Source organism: Pseudophryne corroboree, chromosome 2, assembly GCF_028390025.1.
Source record: "Pseudophryne corroboree isolate aPseCor3 chromosome 2, aPseCor3.hap2, whole genome shotgun sequence".
Classification (NCBI taxonomy): domain Eukaryota; kingdom Metazoa; phylum Chordata; class Amphibia; order Anura; family Myobatrachidae; genus Pseudophryne; species Pseudophryne corroboree.
The window spans coordinates 595,322,299-595,342,045 of record NC_086445.1 but is presented as its reverse complement, the minus strand read 5'-3'; the positions used below and the strand labels follow the sequence as shown (position 1 = coordinate 595,342,045).

The 19,747-nt window shown below is 48.4% G+C and overlaps 1 protein-coding gene across 2 annotated transcripts in view; it reads right to left on the bottom strand.

Annotated features, from left to right (window-relative positions):
* The window catches only part of RCC1 (regulator of chromosome condensation 1), a 138,890-nt gene that overhangs the window by 71,140 nt on the left and 48,003 nt on the right, over window positions 1-19,747 (bottom strand). For both annotated transcript variants that reach the window (XM_063954634.1, XM_063954633.1), the window contains exon 6: window positions 16,150-16,272. In XM_063954634.1, the coding sequence (XP_063810704.1) occupies window positions 16,150-16,272 (123 nt within the window). The remainder of the gene's footprint in view (window positions 1-16,149; window positions 16,273-19,747) is intronic.

Sequence of the window (19,747 nt, the reverse complement as noted above, 5' to 3'; positions counted from 1 at the left end):
GGCGGCGCGGCTCCGGGACGAACGGCGAGGGTGAGACCTGTGTTCCGACCCTCTGGAGCTAATGGTGTCCAGTAGCCTAAGAAGCAGAGCCTATCACTTAAGTAGGTCTGCTTCTGTCCCCTCAGTCCTACGATGCAGGGAGCCTGTTGCCAGCAGTGCTCCCTGAAAATAAAAAACCTAACAATTTTTTTTCAGAGAAACTCAGGAGAGCTCCCCTGTAATGCACCCAGTCTCCTCTGGGCACAGGATCTAACTGAGGTCTGGAGGAGGGGCATAGAGGGAGGAGCCAGTGCACACCCATCTAAAGTCTTTAGAGTGCCCATGTCTCCTGCGGAGCCCGTCTATACCCCATGGTCCTTACGGAGTCCCCGGCATCCTCTAGGACGTAAGAGAAATAAAGTTCAATTGGCACTGTGAGAAAATGAGGCATGGGGTAAAACTGCATCTGTGGTGTTTCAGTCTCTGCAGCAATTAATGTACTTTTTAGTCCTTCTGTTCACCTGTCCCTCTTGCTGGTGTCACTATTGCCAATGTGTGTGCACGTCCACATGACCTAAACGATTGAGTTACCCTGTATATTCTATACTGCAATCTTACTCAGGTGAATACGGGTGTATATGCTACTGTGTTATGTTAGGTGCATGCCATTCTATGTATGAGGACACTTATTAGGTACTTGTAAGTTATTGATATGCCTGTTGTATCCATCTGTTATCATGATCTGGCCATACAGGTAGTATCCATGAGGGAAAGTCAACATCTCACTGAAAAACCACCTCATAGGTTAAACTGGACCTCCACAGGGGATACTCAGGACTTAACCCAATTTCCCTGTCATTGTTCCTTCTATTTGCTTCCTTTTTTTTTTTTTTTTAATCTCTGGACTCCAATGCCAGGTACACACTAGACAACATTCTTAACGATGTGGCCGAGTCCAACGAAATGACACATTGTTAAAAATGTCAAGTGTGTAAACAATAGATCTTTAGTGATGCGCACTACCACAGGCCTCTAGCGACACCCCCTGTCAGCTGTATATGCTGCTCATTCCAGGGATTTTGTTAGAGATACCACCCTGCTCCTCCCTTGCTGCCGCAGTCGTTGCTGCTTTGGTAAGTGTGTATGCTTTTGATGTCCGCATCTCGCCGGGTCCCATCGATAGCGAGCTCGCCGGATACACACACTGTTTATTGTGTACCAGGCATAATCTCGATGCCTGACCCAGTATGTGGTCAGCAGGAGAGGGACAAATGAGGGAGGAGGGAAAGACCTGAAAAAAGGAACTACTTTTTTTTTTTTCTCCCTTCCCCAGGGGAGCACAGCATCATGGGAATATGGTAGGTTTTTAAGAGCGGTTGTCCAGGTCAGCTTCTCATGTTAGTCGCTGACTTTGGCTTAGGCAGAGGTTCTCAAACATGGTCCTCAAGGCACCCCAATAGTCCAGGTTTTATGTATATACATTGCTCAGCAGAGATGGTCAAGTCAAATTGTCTGAGGTACTAATCAGGTCACCGGTGGCCAAGCATGGATATTCTTAAAACCTGAACCGTTGCCTTGAGGACTACGTTTGAGAACTTCAGGGCTAAGGGGTGAAACTCTGCCAGGGTACCCTGTGGAATGCATCACCAGTCCTGTGTGGACCTATACAACGTTACTCTTATGTGTACAAGCTAATTCGGTCTGCGTGGAAAATAATAAGATTTTACTTACCGGTAAATCTATTTCTCGTAGTCCGTAGTGGATGCTGGGGACTCCGTAAGGACCATGGGAATAGACGGGCTCCGCAGGAGACAGGGCACTTTAAGAAAGAATTTGGATTCTGGTGTGTTCTGGCTCCTCCCTCTATGTCCCTCCTCCAGACCTCAGTTAGAGAAACTGTGCCTGGAAGAGCTGACAGTACAAGGAAAGGATTTTGGAATCCAGGGCAAGACTCATACCAGTCACACCAATCATACCGTATCACTCGTGATAAATTTACCCAGTTAACAGTATGAACAACAACGGAGCATCAGATCAACACTGATGCAACCAAACATAACCCTTATTTAAGCAATAACTATATACAAGCATTGCAAAAGAAGTCCGCACTTGGGACGGGCGCCCAGCATCCACTACGGACTACGAGAAATAGATTTACCGGTAAGTAAAATTTTATTTTCTCTAACGTCCTAGTGGATGCTGGGACTCCGTAAGGACCATGGGGATTATACCAAAGCTCCCAAACGGGCGGGAGAGTGCGTATGACTCTGCAGCACCGAATGAGCAAACACAAGGTCCTCCTCAGCCAGGGTATCAAACTTGTAGAACTTTGCAAAAAAGTGTTTGAACCTGACCAAGTAGCCGCTCGGCAAAGCTGTAATGCAGAGACCCCTCGGGCAGCCGCCCAAGAAGAGCCCACCTTCCTTGTGGTGTGGGCTTTTGTTGATTTTGGAAGCGGCAATCCAGCCGCAGAATGAGCCTGCTGAATCGTGTTAGAGATCCAGCGAGCAATAGTTTGCTTTGAAGCAGGAGCACCCAGCTTGTTGGATGCATACAGGATAAACAGCGACTCAGTTTTCCTGACTCTAGCCGTTCTGGCTACATAAACCTTCAAAGCCCTGACCACATCTAGTAACTCGGAATCCTCCACGTCCCGAGTAGCCACAGGCACCACAATAGGTTGGTACATATGAAAAGATGACACCACTTTTGGCAGAAATTGTGGACGGGTCCGCAATTCTGCCCTGTCCATATGGAAAACCATATAGGGGCTTTTATGTGACAAAGCCGCTAATACTGACACACGCCTAGCCGAAGCCAAGGCTAATAGCATGACCACCTTCCACGTGAGATATTTTAACTCAACGTTTTGAGTGGCTCAAACCAGTGTGACTTCAGGAAACTCAACACCACGTTAAGATCCCAAGGTGCCACTGGAGGCACAAAAGGGGGCTGAATATGCAGCACTCCCTTTACAAACGTCTGAACTTCAGGAAGAGAAGCCAGTTCTTTTTGAAAGAAAATGGATAGGGCTGAAATCTGGACCTTAATGGAACCCAATTTCAGGCCCAAAGTCACTCCCGACTGTAGGAAGTGAAGGAAACAGCCCAGCTGGAATTCCTCCGTAGGGGCATTCCTGGCCTCACACCAAGCAACATATTTTCGCCATATACGGTGATAATGTTTAGCAGTCACGTCCTTCCTAGCCTTTATCAGCGTAGGAATGACCTCATCCGGAATGCCTTTTTCTGCTAGGATCCGGCGTTCAACCGCCATGCCGTCAAACGCAGCCGCGGTAAATCTTAGAACAGACAGGGCCCCTGTTGCAACAAGTCCTGTCTTAGAGGCAGAGGCCATGGGTCCTCTGTGAGAATTTCTTGCAGATCTGGATACCAAGTCCTTCTTGGCCAATCCGGAACAATGAGTATTGTTCTCACTCCTCTTTTTCTTATGACTCTCAGCACCTTGGGTATGAGAGGAAGAGGAGGAAATACATAGACCGACTGGAACACCCACGGTGTCACTAGTGCGTCTACAGCCATCGCCTGAGGGTCTCTTGACCTGGCGCAATACCTCTGTAGCTTTTTGTTGAGGCGGGATGCCATCATGTCCACCTGTGGCAGTTCCCACCGACTTGCAATCTGCGTGAAGACTTCTTGATGAAGTCCCCACTCTCCCGGGTGGAGTTCGTGCCTGCTGAGGAAGTCTGCTTCCCAGTTGTCCACTCCCGGAATGAACACTGCTGACAGTGCTCTTACGTGATTCTCCGCCCAGCGAAGAATTCTGGTGGCTTCCGCCATCGCCACCCTGCTCCTTGTGCCGCCTTGGCGGTTTACATGATGTTGTCTGACTGAATCAGCACCGGTTGGTCACGAAGCAGGGTCTCCGCTTGACGTAGGGCGTTGTATATGGCCCTTCGTTCCAGGATATTGATGTGAAGGCAAGTCTCCTGACTTGACCACAGACCTTGGAAGTTTTTTCCCTGTGTGACTGCCAACCACCCTCGGAGGCTTGCATCCGTGGTCACCAGGACCCAGTCCTGAATGCCGAATCTGCGGCCCTCGAGAAGGTGAGCACTCTGCAGCCACCACAGGAGAGAGACACCCTGGCCCTGGGGGATAGGGTGATCAGCCGATGCATCTGTAGATGTGATCCGGACCACTTGTCCAGTAAGTCCCATTGAAAGGTCCTCGCATGGAACCTGCCGAAAGGAATGGCCTCGTATGATGCCACCATCTTTCCCAGGACTCGCGTGCAGTGATGCACCAATACATGTTTTGGATTTAATAGGTCTCTGACCAGTGTCATGAGCTCCTGAGCCTTCTCCATCGGGAGATAAACCCTCTTCTGGTCTGTGTCCAGAATCATGCCCAGGAAGGGCAGACGAGTCTTAGGAATCAGCTGTGACTTTGGAATATTTAGAATACAGCCGTGCTGTTGTAACACCTCCCGAGAGCGTGCTACGCTGATCAGCAACTGCTCTCTGGACCTCGCCATCATGAGGAGATCGTCCAAGTATGGGATAATTGTGACCCCTTGCTTCCGCAGGAGCATCTCCGCCATTACCTTGGTAAATATTCTCGGTGCCGTGGAGAGACCAAACGGCAACGTCTGGAATTAGTAATGACAATCCTGTACCACAAATCTGAGGTACGCCTGATGAGGTCGATAAATGGGGACATGAAGGTAAGCATCCTTTATGTCCAGAGACACCATAAAATCCCCCCCTTCCAGGCTTGCGATGACCGCTCTGAGCGATTCCATCTTGAACTTGAACCTTTTCAGGTATATGTTCAGGGATTTTAAATTCAATATGGGTCTGGCCGAACCGTCCGGTTTCGGTACCACAAACATGGTCGTATAGTAACCCCTTCCCTGTTGAAGGAGGGGAACCTTTACCACCACCTGCTGAAGATACAATTTGTGAATTGCAGCTAACACTATTTCCCTCTCTAAGGGGGAAACTGGCAGGGCCGATTTGAGGTAACGGTGAGGGGGCATCTCTTCGAATTCCAGCTTGTATCCCTGAGACACAATCTCTATAGCCCAGGGATCCACCTGGGAGTGAACCCACTTGTGGCTGAAATTTCGGAGACGCGCCCCCACCGAGCCTAGCTCCGCCTGTGGAGCCCCAGCGTCATGCGGTGGATTTAGTGGAAGCCGGGGAGGACTTCTGTTCCTGGGAACTAGCTGTATTGTGCAGCTTCTTTCCTCTACCCCTGGCAAGAAAGGACGCACCTCGTACTTTCTTGCCTTTTTGTGATCGAAAGGACTGCATTTGATAATACGGTGCCTTCTTAGGTTGTGAGGGAATATATGGTAAAAAATTTGACTTTCCAGCCGTAGCTGTGGAGACCAGGTCCGAGAGACCCTCCCCAAACAATTCCTCACCCTTGTAAGGTAAAACCTCCATGTGCCTTTTTGAGTCGGCATCGCCTGTCCATTGCCGAATCCACAGGACCCTTCTGGCAGAAATCGACATTGCATTTATTCTAGAGCCCAGTAGGCTAATGTCTCTGAGCATCTCTCATATATAGGACAGCGTCTTTTATATGCCCCAGGGTCAGCACTATAGTATCCTTGTCCAAGGTATCAAGTTCCTCAGATAAGGTATCTGTCCATGCTGCTACAGCACTACACATCCAGGCCGACGCAATCGCCGGCCTTAGTAGGGTACCTGAATGTGTATAAATGGACTTCAGGATACCCTCCTGCTTACTATCCGCAGCATCTTTTAGGGTGGCCGTATCCTGTGACGGTAGGGCTACCCTCTTGGATAAGCGTGTTAAAGCATTGTCTACCCTAGAGGAGGATTCCCAGCATAACCTGTCCGTTGGCGGGAAAGGATACGCCATAAGCATCCATTTGGAAATCTGCAGTTTTCTATCTGGATATTCCCAAGCCTTTTCACATAACTCATTTATTTCATGTGAAGGGAGAAAGGTCACCTCTTGCCTTTTTTCCCCATACATATAAACCCTCTTGTCAGGGACTGGGGTTTCCTCTGTGATGTGCAACACATATTTCATTGCTATAATCATGTAACGGTTGGCTTTAGCCATTTTAGGCTGTAACTTTGCATCATCGCCATCGACACTGGAGTCAGAATCCATGTCGACATCTGTGTCAATAATTTGGGGTAGTGGGCGCTTTTGAGACCCTGACGGCCTCTGCGACATAGGATCAGGCAAGGGCTGAGACCACGGCTGTCCCAAGGCTTCAACTTTATCCAACCTTTTATGCAAGGAAGTAACATTATCATTTAAACCCTTTCACATATCCATCCAATCGGGTGGCGGCGCCTTCGGCGGCGACCCCACATTCATTTGCTCCCGCTCTGCTTCCACATAGCCTTCCTCGTCAAACATGCCGACACACCACACACACAGGGGATGCTCTTTTTGAAGACAGTTCCCCCACAAGGCCTTTTGGAGAGAGAGAGAGAGAGAGAGAGAGAGAGAGAGAGAGAGAGAGAGAGAGAGAGAGAGAGAGAGAGAATGCCAGCACACACCCCAGCGCTATATGTCCCAGGAGTCACACAGTAACTTAGTGTTAACCCAGTAGCTGCTGTATATATTGTTTTTGCGCCAAATTTATGTGCCCCCCTCTCTTTTTACCCTCTTCTACCGTGATTCTGCAGGGGAGAGCCTGGGGAGCTACCTCTCAGCGGAGCTGTGGTGAGAAAATGGCGCTGGTGAGTGCTGAGGAAGAAGCCTCGCCCCCTCAGCGGCGGGCTTCTGTCCCACGTGTGTGTGTAAAATAATGGCGGGAGCTCATGCATATATACAGTGCCCAACTGTATATATGCTACTTTTTGCCAAAAGGTTCCTAATTGCTGCCCAGGGCGCCCCCTCCTGCGCCCTGCACCCTACAGTGACCAGAGTATGTGGGTTTAGTGTGGGAGCAATGGCGCACAGCTGCAGTGCTGTGCGCTACCTCATATGAAGACTGGAGTCTTCTGCCGCCGATTTCGACGTCTTCTTGCTTCTGACACCGGCTTCTGTCTTCTGGCTCTGCGAGGGGGATGGCGGCGTGGCTCCGGGATCGGACGACCAAGGGTGTGATCCTGTGTACGATCCCTCTGGAGCTAATGGTGTCCAGTAGCCTAAGAAGCAGGACCTATCTTCAGTGAGTAGGGCTGCTTCTCTCCCCTCAGTCCCACGTAGCAGAGAGCCTGTTGCCAGCAGATCTCTCTGAAAATAAAAAACCTAACAAAATACTTTCTTTTTAGCAAGCTCAGGAGAGCTCACTAAGTAGCACCCAGCTCGTCCGGGCAGATTCAAACTGAGGTCTGGAGGAGGGACATAGAGGGAGGAGCCAGAGCACACCAGAATCCAAATTCTTTCTTAAAGTGCCCTGTCTCCTGCGGAGCCCGTCTATTCCCATGGTCCTTACGGAGTCCCCAGCATCCACTAGGACGTTAGAGAAATAATATTCTTTGTGGATCTATGCAAAGTTACTCCTGTGTGGAAGTATTTGTGATCCTGTGTGAACTATAGTAATTTGCTGTCACTGCAAAGTGGAATCAGTGATCGTTCTTAGGTGTGGAACGGTCTAACTCCTGTGTGGAATGGTTGTGGAACCATATCCTTTACTAGAAATGGCTCTATCTGGACTGCTACCTGCATATTATTTCTATGCTACATTTACCTCTTGTTCCTGTGTATTATCTATTTGTGTGTGGCGAAACAGCCAATGTTTGGTTCCATCTGCTCCGTGTCTGGGTGATCAAAATTAACCCATAACCTCACAGGAGCCATTTTTAATTTGTCCTGGCGTAGTCAACCCTAGTTATGTTTGACTCTGTATGAGCAATCTATATTGAGCGCAGACAATACCCATATCTATCGTATGTAACAATTTAAAAATGACTCAAGACTTCTTCCCTCAGTCCTAGCTTTTGCGCTGGCTTTGTCTTAATATTAGAGTTCTACTATGGGTCTCTAATAAATATTTTATTATTTCTTTACACACTCCAAAGTGCAATGTGTAGGGAGTTTGCAACTTCACTCCATGGACGTACGACAACTGGGTTTAATAATTCATAACTAATACTTTGAAATACTGTACATGATTTATTTTGGTAAAGTCTTGTGAAGGTCTGGACTTAAGAAATAACCACTGGCCTCCTTTGAAATAAAACAGACCTATCAGAAATTGGACCCTTGAGTGAAGACAAGCAAAGGACCAGAGTCAATCCTGTTTGAAGAAAAGCCAGGTGATGTGGGCAAATCGAAAAACCTCAGGGGATTAGACTGCGACAATCACACCAATAAATATATATCTTTCTACGGTTATAAATTTGGGAAGTAAATGGCTTACGAGGCCAAACCATAGTTTGAACTACATAGAGTTCGAAAATCCCAGAGCTCACAGGATCTGGGTTTCAAGCACCAAGCCATTAAAGCCGGCAGAAACAAATCAGGGCGAAGACAGGGACTTTGACAAAGCAAATTTGGGAACAGAGGCAGTTTGAACGGTTGATCTGCAACAGTGCTGCAAAGGAGAGCCTACCAATGCCGATAAGGCCAGCCTGGAGTGATCAGAATGACAGGAAGGCCCTCCCGTCGCACTGAAGAACTTTGAACGATGTGGGAATTGGGGGAAATAGGTACCCCAATTGAAAGGCGAGATCCATAAATGGGGCAGTTTTAGTTTAATCGGGAGGCCATCAGATCCACATCTGGTCCTCCCCACCTGACCACAATTTCTTGAACGATCTCCTGGTGAAGTTCCCACTCTCCGGGATGGACAGTGTGGCAGCTAAAAGTCCACCTCCCAACTGTCCAACCCCAGAAAGTGAACTGCCGAAACAGAGAATGTGATGATACTTCTTCCATCAGAGCTCGGAAACTGCAAACTCTGCCCTGCTTGTTTACGTAGGCCACCGTTGTTAAGCTGTCCGACTGTATCGGAATCTGTTAACCCTGAAGGATGTCCTGCGCTAAAATATCCGACCACCCTCAACTCCACAATATTGACAGGAGGAGTGGCTTCCGCTGATTTCCAAAGGCCTTGAAGATGAAGATCCAAGCTAACCACTCCCCACCCAGAAAAACTGGCATCGGGTGTTATAAACACCCAGTACCATATCGAAAACGGGGAACCCCGGGAGATATTCAGAGTGAAGCCACCATCTGGGAGACTGGCAGGACTGCATGGATGGTCAAAAAAACGATGGTTGTTGAGACCGGATGTGGTTCTTGACCAACAGCATAGAATCTGCCACTGCAGAGGAAGAGCATGAAACGGAGAATAGGGAATCGCCTTAAAGGATGCCACCATCTTCCATAGAAGTTGCATGCATCTGAGCACAGAGACCAGAGGAAGTAACAGAAGGGACTTTACCAAGACTTTTAGTTTGTGTATCTTCTGTGACTGAAGAAAAACCCTTTTTGTTGTTGAGTGTTAAAGACCAACCCCAAGAATATCATTTTCTGAGAAGGGGTGAGATTCTGGGATAACTGATAAGCCATCTGTGAGACTTTAAGGTGTTCACTGCAAGCTGAAGATTTTGAAGCAGCAAGTGATCAGATACCGTATGCACCAAACTCAAAGGACTCTCTTGCCTCACATTGCAGAGTGCTAATTGGACACGGTCACCGGAGCGGTGATCGGATACAGTGAAGAGAGGGAAGAGCATAGCAATCTGTGCTGCAGCTATTATAGACACCCCTGTGCTCCCAGCGCTGTCCAGGGTGATCCCCGATTACAACTCCGGTGAAGCGATGACTCACCAGTGGAACGGGTCACGGAGGGCAAAGTAAACCAAATGAATACATTCAAAAAATAACAAAAAACCACACACCTACCTAAGAACAGCATTCCTACTCCTAAGCCAGTGGTTCTCAAACTGTGTGCCGTGGCACCCTGGGGTGCCTCGGGACACTTGCAGTGGTGCCCTGGGTTAGTATCCAGGACCAAAAAAAATTATTTATGGTCAATGTGATAGGCAAAACCAGTGCTAGTGGCTGTCAATCATACAATATGTAGACAAACAGAAGCAAATCTTGTCCCTCACCATACAATTAAACCTAAAGATGACATATAAACACAATTTCCATATTTAATATTTATTTCTAAACTTCTCAGTAAGAAACTTGTGGCCTAGGGGTGCCGTGAAAAAATAAGATTTTACTTACCGATAAATCTATTTCTCGTAGTCCGTAGTGGATGCTGGGACTCCGTAAGGACCATGGGGATATAGCGGCTCCGCAGGAGACAGGGCACAAAATAAAAGCTTAAGGATCAGGTGGTGTGCACTGGCTCCTCCCCCTATGACCCTCCTCCAAGCCTCAGTTAGGATACTGTGCCCGGACGAGCGTACATAATAAGGAAGGATATTGAATCCCGGGTAAGACTCATACCAGCCACACCAATCACACCGTACAACTTGTGATCTGAACCCAGTTAACAGTATGATAAACGCAAAGGAGCCTCTGAAAAGATGGCTCACAACAATAATAACCCGAATTTTTGTAACAATAACTATATACAAGTATTGCAGACAATCCGCACTAGGGATGGGCGCCCAGCATTCACTACGGACTACGAGAAATAGATTTATCGGTAAGTAAAATCTTATTTTCTCTGACGTCCTAGTGGATGCTGGGACTCCGTAAGGACCATGGGGATTATACCAAAGCTCCCAAACGGGCGGGAGAGTGCGGATGACTCTGCAGCACCGAATGAGAGAACTCCAGGTCCTCCTCAGCCAGGGTATCAAATTTGTAGAATTTAGCAAACGTGTTTGCCCCTGACCAAGTAGCTGCTCGGCAAAGTTGTAAAGCCGAGACCCCTCGGGCAGCCGCCCAAGATGAGCCCACCTTCCTTGTGGAATGGGCTTTTACTGATTTTGGCTGTGGCAATCCTGCCACAGAATGTGCAAGCTGAATTGTACTACAAATCCAACGAGCAATCGTCTGCTTAGAAGCAGGAGCACCCAGCTTGTTGGGTGCATACAGGATAAACAGCGAGTCAGATTTTCTGACTCCAGCAGTCCTGGAAACATATATTTTCAAGGCCCTGACAACGTCAAGCAACTTAGAGTCATCTAAGTCCCTGGTAGCCGCAGGTACCACAATAGGTTGGTTCATGTGAAATGCAGAAACCACCTTAGGTAGAAATTGAGGACGAGTCCTCAATTCCGCCCTGTCAGAATGAAATATCAAGTAAGGGCTTTTATATGATAAAGCCGCCAATTCTGACACACGCCTGGCTGAAGCCAAGGCTAACAGCATCGACACCTTCCATGTGAGATATTTTAAGTCCACAGTGGAAAGTGGTTCAAACCAATGTGACTTTAGAAAAACTCAACACCACATTGAGATCCCAAGGTGCCACTGGAGGCACAAAAGGAGGCTGTATGTGCAGCACCCCTTTTACAAAGGTCTGAACTTCAGGTACTGAAGCCAGTTCTTTCTGGAAGAAAATCGACAGGGCCGAAATTTGAACCTTAATGGACCCTAATTTTAGGCCCATAGACAGTCCTGTTTGCAGGAAATGAAGGAAACGACCCAGTTGAAATTCCTCTGTAGGGGCCTTCTTGGCCTCACACCACGCAACATATTTACGCCAAATGCGGTGATAATGTTTTGCGGTTACGTCCTTCCTGGCTTTGACCAGAGTAGGGATGACTTCTTCTGGAATGCCTTTTTCCCTCAGGATCCGGCGTTCAACCGCCATGCCGTCAAACGCAGCCGCGGTAAGTCTTGGAACAGACAAGGCCCCTGCAGTAGCAGGTCCTTTCTTAGAGGTAGAGGCCACGGTTCGTCCGTGAGCATCTCTTGAAGTTCCGGGTACCAAGTCCGTCTTGGCCAATCCGGAACCACGAGTATAGTTCTTACTCCTCTCCTTCTTATGATTCTCAGTACTTTTGGTATGAGAGGCAGAGGAGGGAACACATACACTGACTGGTACACCCACGGCGTTACCAGAGCGTCCACTGCTATTGCCTGAGGGTCCCTTGACCTGGTGCAATATCTGTCCAGTTTTTTGTTTAGACGTGACGCCATCATGTCCACCTTTGGTTTTTCCCAACGGTTTACAATCAGGTGGAAGACTTCTGGGTGAAGTCCCCACTCTCCCGGGTGAAGGTCGTGTCTGCTGAGGAAGTCTGCTTCCCAGTTGTCCACTCCCGGAATGAATACTGCTGACAGTGCTATCACATGATTTTCCGCCCAGCGAAGAATCCTTGCAGCTTCTGCCATTGCCCTCCTGCTTCTCGTGCCGCCCTGTCTGTTTACGTGGGCGACTGACGTGATGTTGTCCGATTGGATCAACACCGCCTGACCCTGAAGCAGAGGTTTTGCTTGACTTAGGGCATTGTAAATGGCCCTTAGTTCCAGAATGTTTATATGAAGAGACGTTTCCAAGCTTGACCACAGGCCCTGGAAATTCCTTCCCTGTGTGACTGCTCCCCAGCCTCTCAGGCTGGCATCCGTGGTTACCAGGATCCAATCCTGAATGCCAAATCTGCGGCCCTCTAGTAGATGAGCACTCTGCAGCCACCACAGGAGAGACACCCTTGTCCTTGGCGACAGGGTTATCCGCTGATGCATCTGCAGATGCGATCCGGACCATTTGTCCAGTAGATCCCACTGAAATGTTCTTGCATGGAATCTTCCGAATGGAATCGCTTCGTAAGAAGCCACCATTTTCCCCAGGACCCTCGTGCACTGATGCACTGAGACCTGTCCTGGTTTTAGGAGGTTCCTGACTAGCTCGGATAACTCCCTGGCCTTCTCCTCCAGGAGAAACACCTTCTTCTGGACTGTGTCCAGAATCATTCCTAGGAACAGTAGACGTGTCGTTGGAATCAGCTGCGATTTTGGAATATTTAGAATCCACCCGTGCGGACGTAACACTACCTGAGATAGTGCTACTCCGACTTCTAACTGTTCCCTGGATCTTGCCCTTATCAGGAGATCGTCCAAGTAAGGGATAATTGAAATGCCTTTTCTTCGTAGAAGAATCATCATTTCGGCCATTACCTTGGTAAAGACCCGAGGTGCCGTGGACAATCCAAACGGCAGCGACTGAAACTGATAATGACAGTTTAGTACTACAAACCTGAGGTACCCTTGGTGAGAAGGGTATATCGGGACGTGGAGATAAGCATCTTTGATGTCCAGAGACACCATATAGTCCCCTTCTTCCAGGTTCGCTATCACTGCTCTGAGTGACTCCATCTTGAATTTGAACCTTTTTATGTAAGTGTTCAAGGATTTCAGATTTAAAATTGGTCTCACCGAGCCGTCCGGCTTCGGTACCACAAACAGCGTGGAATAATACCCCTTTCCTTGTTGCAGGAGGGGTACCTTGATTATCACCTGCTGGGAATACAGCTTGTGAATGGCTTCTAGAACTGCCTCCCTGTCGGAGGGAGACTTTGGTAAAGCAGACTTCAGGAAACGATGAGGGGGAAACGCCTCGAATTCCAGTTTGTACCCCTGCGATACTACCTGTAGAATCCAGGGATCCACTTGCGAGTGAGCCCACTGCGCGTTGAAATTTTTGAGACGGGCCCCCACCATATCTGAGTCTGCTTGTAAAGCCCCAGCGTCATGCTGAAGACTTGGCAGAAGCAGGGGAGGGCTTCTGCTCTTGGGAAGCGGCTGCATGGTGCAGTCTTTTTCCTCTTCCTCTGCCCCGGGGCAGAAAGGAGTGGCCTTTTGCTCGCTTGTACTTATGGGAACGAAAGGACTGAGATTGAAAAGACGGTGTCTTTTTCTGCTGATGTGGAGTGACCTGGGGTAAAAAGGTGGATTTTCCAGCCGTTGCCGTGGCCACCAGGTCCGATAGACCAGCCCCAAATAACTCCTCCCCTTTATACGGCAATACTTCCATGTGCCGTTTGGAATCCGCATCCCCTGACCACTGTCGCGTCCACAACGCTCTTCTGGCAGAGATGGACATAGCACTTACTCTTGATGCCAGGGTGCAAATATCCCTCTGTGCATCACGCATATATAATAATGCATCCTTTAAATGTTCTATAGTTAACAAAATATTGTCCCTATCCAGGGTATCAATATTCTCAGTCAGGGAATCCGACCATGCGACTCCAGCACTGCACATCCAGGCTGAGGCGATTGCTGGTCGCAGTATAACACCAGTATGTGTGTATATACTTTTTAGGATATTTTCCAGCCTTCTATCAGCTGGTTCTTTGAGGGTAGCCGTATCAGGAGACGGTAATGCTACTGGTTTAGATAAACGTGTGAGCGCCTTATCTACCCTAGGGGGTGTTTCCCAACGCGCCCTAACCTCTGGCGGGAAAGGATATAATGCTAATAATTTTTTAGAAATTAGCTGTTTTTTATCGGGAGAAACCCACGCTTTTTCACACACCTCATTTATTTCCTCTGACTCAGGAAAAAATATTGGTAGTTTTTTCTCACCCCACATAATACCCTTCTTTGTGGTACTTGTAGTGTCAGAAAGGTTCAATGCCTCTTTCATTGCCGTGATCATGTAACGTGTGGCCCTACTGGACATTACGTTTGTCTCGTCACCGTCGACACTAGACTCAGTATCTGTGTCAGGGTCTGTGTCGACCCACTGAGGTAACGGGCGTTTTAGCGCCCCTGACGGTGTCTGAGACGCCTGGACAGGCACTAACTGATTTGCCGGCTGTCTCATGTCGTCAACAGTTTTTTGCAAATTGCTGACATTATCACTTAATTGTTTAAATCCAATCATCCAGTCAGGTGTCGACTCCCTAGGGGGTGACATCACCAACGCAGGCAACTGCTCCGCCTCCACATAATTTTCCTCCTCATACATGTCGACACACGCGTACCGACACACAGCACACACACACCGGGAATGCTCTGATCGAGGACAGGACCCCACTTAGCCCTTTGGAGAGACAGAGGGAGAGTCTGCCAGCACACACCCAGCGCTATATATATATACAGGGATAACCTTATATAAAAGTGTTATTCCCTTATAGCTGCTGTTAATTATTGTTATTTGCTGCCAACAATGCCCCCCCTTCTCTTTTTTACCCTGATTCTGAAGCAGGACTGCAGGGGAGAGTCAGGGAGCCGTCCTTCCAGCGGAGCTGTGAGGGAAAATGGCGCTTGTGTGCTGAGGAGATAGGCTCCGCCCCTTCACGACGTCCTTATCTCCCGCTTTTTTGTGTAAAATGGCAGGGGATTAAAATACATCCATATAGCCCAGGAGCTATATGTGATGTATTCTGTTTTGCCACCTAAGGTATTCTGTTATATTGCGTCTCAGGGCGCTCCCCCCCCAGCGCCCTGCACCCTCAGTGACCGGAGTGTGAAGTGTGCTGAGAGCAATGGCGCACAGCTGCGGTGCTGTGCGCTACCTTAGTCTGAAGACAGGATGTCTTCTGTCGCCGATTTCACCGGACCTCTTAGTCTCTTCTGGCTCTGTAAGGGGGACGGCGGCGCGGCTCCGGTGACCCATCCAGGCTGAACCTGTGATCGTCCCTCTGGAGCTAGTGTCCAGTAGCCTAAGAAACCCGATCCACTCTGCACTCAGGTGAGTCCGTTTCTTCTCCCCTTAGTCCCACGATGCAGTGAGCCTGTTGCCAGCAGGACTCACTGAAAATAAAAAAACCTAACTAAACTTTTATTCTAAGCAGCTCAGGAGAGCCACCTAGATTGCACCCTTCTCGGCCGGGCACAAAAATCTAACAGGCTTGGAGGAGGGTCATAGGGGGAGGAGCCAGTGCACACCACCTGATCCTAAAGCTTTTATTTTGTGCCCTGTCTCCTGCGGAGCCGCTATATCCCCATGGTCCTTACGGAGTCCCAGCATCCACTAGGACGTCAGAGAAAAATTCTGATTCTCTAGGGCGCCGTGATTAAAAAAAGTTTGAGAACCACTGTCCTAAGCACTAAAATAAAAACCAATGGCCTGGTGGAGAGGGGAGGGGGAAGATCTACACTTCCTTTTTAGTGAACTCCTGAGCAGCACCTCTACTCAACGTTACTGCAGTGTCCTCTAGTGGATGCCAGAGGAATAGGGAAGCCAGTCATGTGAAAAGTATACATGTACATTATAATGCGTAGTTTGACAATTAGCTAATTTAGCAAAACCTTCGATCTAGCACATTGACAGAGGCAGATGTCATGAATGCTGCAATCTTATTAAAATGAAAAGGTTCAGTTTCAAAGAACTGCTTTAGTTACTAACCTAGACCCTTGCGTCCTCCACGATTGGTAAACATCTCCGGTACCCGGCCCAGTTGACCCTGTTCACCACATCCGCATGTGTAAAGTTCACCTTCTGATGTAAGCATTACAAGGTGATCATTTCCTATGGGGGAAAAAATAAGAATTTACTTACCGATAATTCTATTTCTCGGAGTCCGTAGTGGATGCTGGGGTTCCTGAAAGGACCATGGGGAATAGCGGCTCCGCAGGAGACAGGGCACAAAAAGTAAAGCTTTAGGATCAGGTGGTGTGCACTGGCTCCTCCCCCTATGACCCTCCTCCAAGCCAGTTAGGTACTGTGCCCGGACGAGCGTACACAATAAGGGAGGAATTTTGAATCCCGGGTAAGACTCATACCAGCCACACCAATCACACCGTACAACTTGTGATCTAAACCCAGTTAACAGTATGATAACAGCGGAGCCTCTGAAAAGATGGCTCACAACAATAATAACCCGATTTTTGTAACTATGTACAAGTATTGCAGATAATCCGCACTTGGGATGGGCGCCCAGCATCCACTACGGACTCCGAGAAATAGAATTATCGGTAAGTAAATTCTTATTTTCTCTATCGTCCTAGTGGATGCTGGGGTTCCTGAAAGGACCATGGGGATTATACCAAAGCTCCCAAACGGGCGGGAGAGTGCGGATGACTCTGCAGCACCGAATGAGAGAACTCCAGGTCCTCTTTTGCCAGGATATCAAATTTGTAGAATTTTACAAACGTGTTCTCCCCTGACCACGTAGCTGCTCGGCAGAGTTGTAATGCCGAGACCTCTCGGGCAGCCGCCCAAGATGAGCCCACCTTCCTTGTGGAATGGGCCTTAACCGATTTAGACTGTGGCAGGCCTGCCTCAGAATGTGCAAGTTGAATTGTGTTACAAATCCAACGAGCAATCGACTGCTTAGAAGCAGGCGCACCCAACTTGTTGGGTGCATACAGTATAAACAGCGAGTCAGATTTTCTGACTCCAGCTGTCCTGGAACATATTTTCAGGGCCCTGACAACTTCTAGCAACTTGGAGTCCTCCAAGTCCCTAGTAGGTGCAAGGCACCACAATAAGCTGGTTCAGGTGAAACACTGACACCACCTTAGGGAGAGAACTGGGGACGAGTCCGCAGCTCTGCCCTGTCCGAATGGACAAACAGATATGGGCTTTTTTGAGAAAAAACCACCAATTTGACACTCGCCTGGTCCAGGCCAGGGCCAAGAGCATGGTCACTTTTTATGTGAGATGCTTCAAATCCACATATTTGACTGGTTTTAAACCAATGTGATTTGAGGAATCCCAGAACTACGTTGAGATCCCACAGTGCCACTGGAGGCACAAAAAAGGGGTTTGTATATGCAATACTCCCTTGACAAACTTCTGGACTTCAGGAACTGAAGCCAATTCTTTCTGGAAGAAAATTTACAGGGCCGAATTTGAACCTTAATGGACCCCAATTTGAGGCCCATAGACACTCCTGTTTGCAGGAAATGCAGGAAACGACCGAGTTGAAATTTCTTTGTGGGGCCTTCCTGGCCTCACACCACGCAACATATTTTCGCCACACGTGGTGATAATGTTGTGCGGTCACCTCCTTTCTGGCTTTGACCAGGGTAGGAATGACCTCTTCCGGAATGCCTTTTTTCCCTTAGGATCCGGCTTTCCATCGCCATGCCGACAAACGCAGCTGCGGTAAGTCTTGGAACAGACATGGTACTTGCTGAAGCAAGTCCCTTCTTAGCGGCAGAGGCCATAAGACCTCTGTAAGCATCTCTTGAAGTTCCGGGTACCAAGTCCTTCTTGGCCAATCCGGAGCCATGAGTATAGTTCTTACTCCTCTACGTCTTATAATTCTCAGCACCTTAGGTATGAGAAACAGAGGAGGGAACACATACACCGACTGGTACACCCACGGTGTTACCAGAACGTCCACATCTATTGCCTGAGGGTCTCTTGACCTGGCGCAATACCTGTCCCGTTTTTTGTTCAGACGGGACGCCATCATGTCCACCTTTGGTATTTCCCAACGGTTTACAATCATGTGGAAAAAACTTCTCAATGAAGTTTCCACTCTCCCGGGTGGAGGTCGTGCTGAGGAAGTCTGCTTCCCAGTTTCCATTCCCGGGATGAAAAACTGCTGACAGTGTTATCACATGATTTTCCGCCCAGCGAAAAGTCCTTGCAGTTTCTGCCATTGCCCTCCTGCTTCTTGTGTCGCCCTGTCTGTTTACGTGGGCGACTGCCGTGATGTTTTTCCCACTGGATCAATACCGGCTGACCTTGAAGCAGAGGTCTTGCTAAGCTTAGAGCATTATAAATTTACCCTTAGCTCCAGTATTTTTATGTGGAGAAAAGTCTCCATACTTGATCACACTCCCTGGAAATTTTTCCCTTGTGTGACTGCTCCCCAGCCTCTCAGGCTGGGCTCCGTGGTTACCAGCATCCAATCCTGAATGCCGAATCTGCGGCCCTCTAGAAGATGAGCACTCTATAACCACCACAGGAGAGACACCCTTGTCCTTGGATATTGGGTTATCCGCTGATGCATCTGAAGATGCGATCCGGACCATTTGTCCAGCAGATCCCACTGAAAAGTTCTTACGTGAAATCTGCCGAATGGAATTGCTTCGTAGGAAGCCACCATTTTTACCAGGACCCTTGTGCAATGATGCACTGTTTTTAGGAGGTTCCTGACTTGCTCGGATAACTCCCTGGCTTTCTCTTCCGGGAGAAACACCTTTTTCTGGACTGTGTCCAGAATCATCCCTAGGCACAGCAGACGTGTCGTCGGGATCAGCTGCGATTTTGGAATATTTAGAATCCACCCGTGCTGATTGTAGCAGTATCCGAGATAGTGCTACTCCGACCTCCAACTGTTCCCTGGACTATGCCCCTATCAGGAGATCGTCCAAGTAAGGGATAATTAAGACGCCTTTTCTTCGAAGAAGAATCATCAATTCGGCCATTACCTTGGTAAAGACCCCGGGGTGCCGTGGACAATCCAAACGGCAGCGTCTGAAACTGATAGTGACAGTTCTGCACCACGAACCTGAGGTACCCTTAGTGAGAAGGGCAAATTTGGGACATAGAGGTAAGCATCCCTGATGTCCCGGGACACTATATAGTCCCCTTCTTCCTGGTTCGTTATCACTGCTCTGAGTGACTTCATCTTAATTTGAACCTTTGTAAGTGTTCAAAAAAATTTTTTTAGAATAAGTCTCACCTAGCCTTCTGGCTTCAGTACCACAATATAGTGTGGAATAATACCCCTTTTCTGTAGTAGGAGGGGTAATTTAATTATCACCTGCTGGGAATACAGCTTGTGAATTTTTTCCCATACTACCTCCTTGTCGGAGGGAGACTTGGTAAAGCAGACTTCAGGAGCCTGCGAAGGGGAAACGTCTCGACATTCCCATCTGTACCCCCGGGATACTACTTGTAGGATCCAGGGGTCCTGTACGGTCTCAGCGCCATGCTGAGAACTTGTCAGACGCGGTGGAACACTTCTGTTCCTGGGAATGGGCTGCCTGCTGCAGTCTTCTTCCCTTTCCTCTATCCCTGGGCAGATATGATCTTATAGGGACGA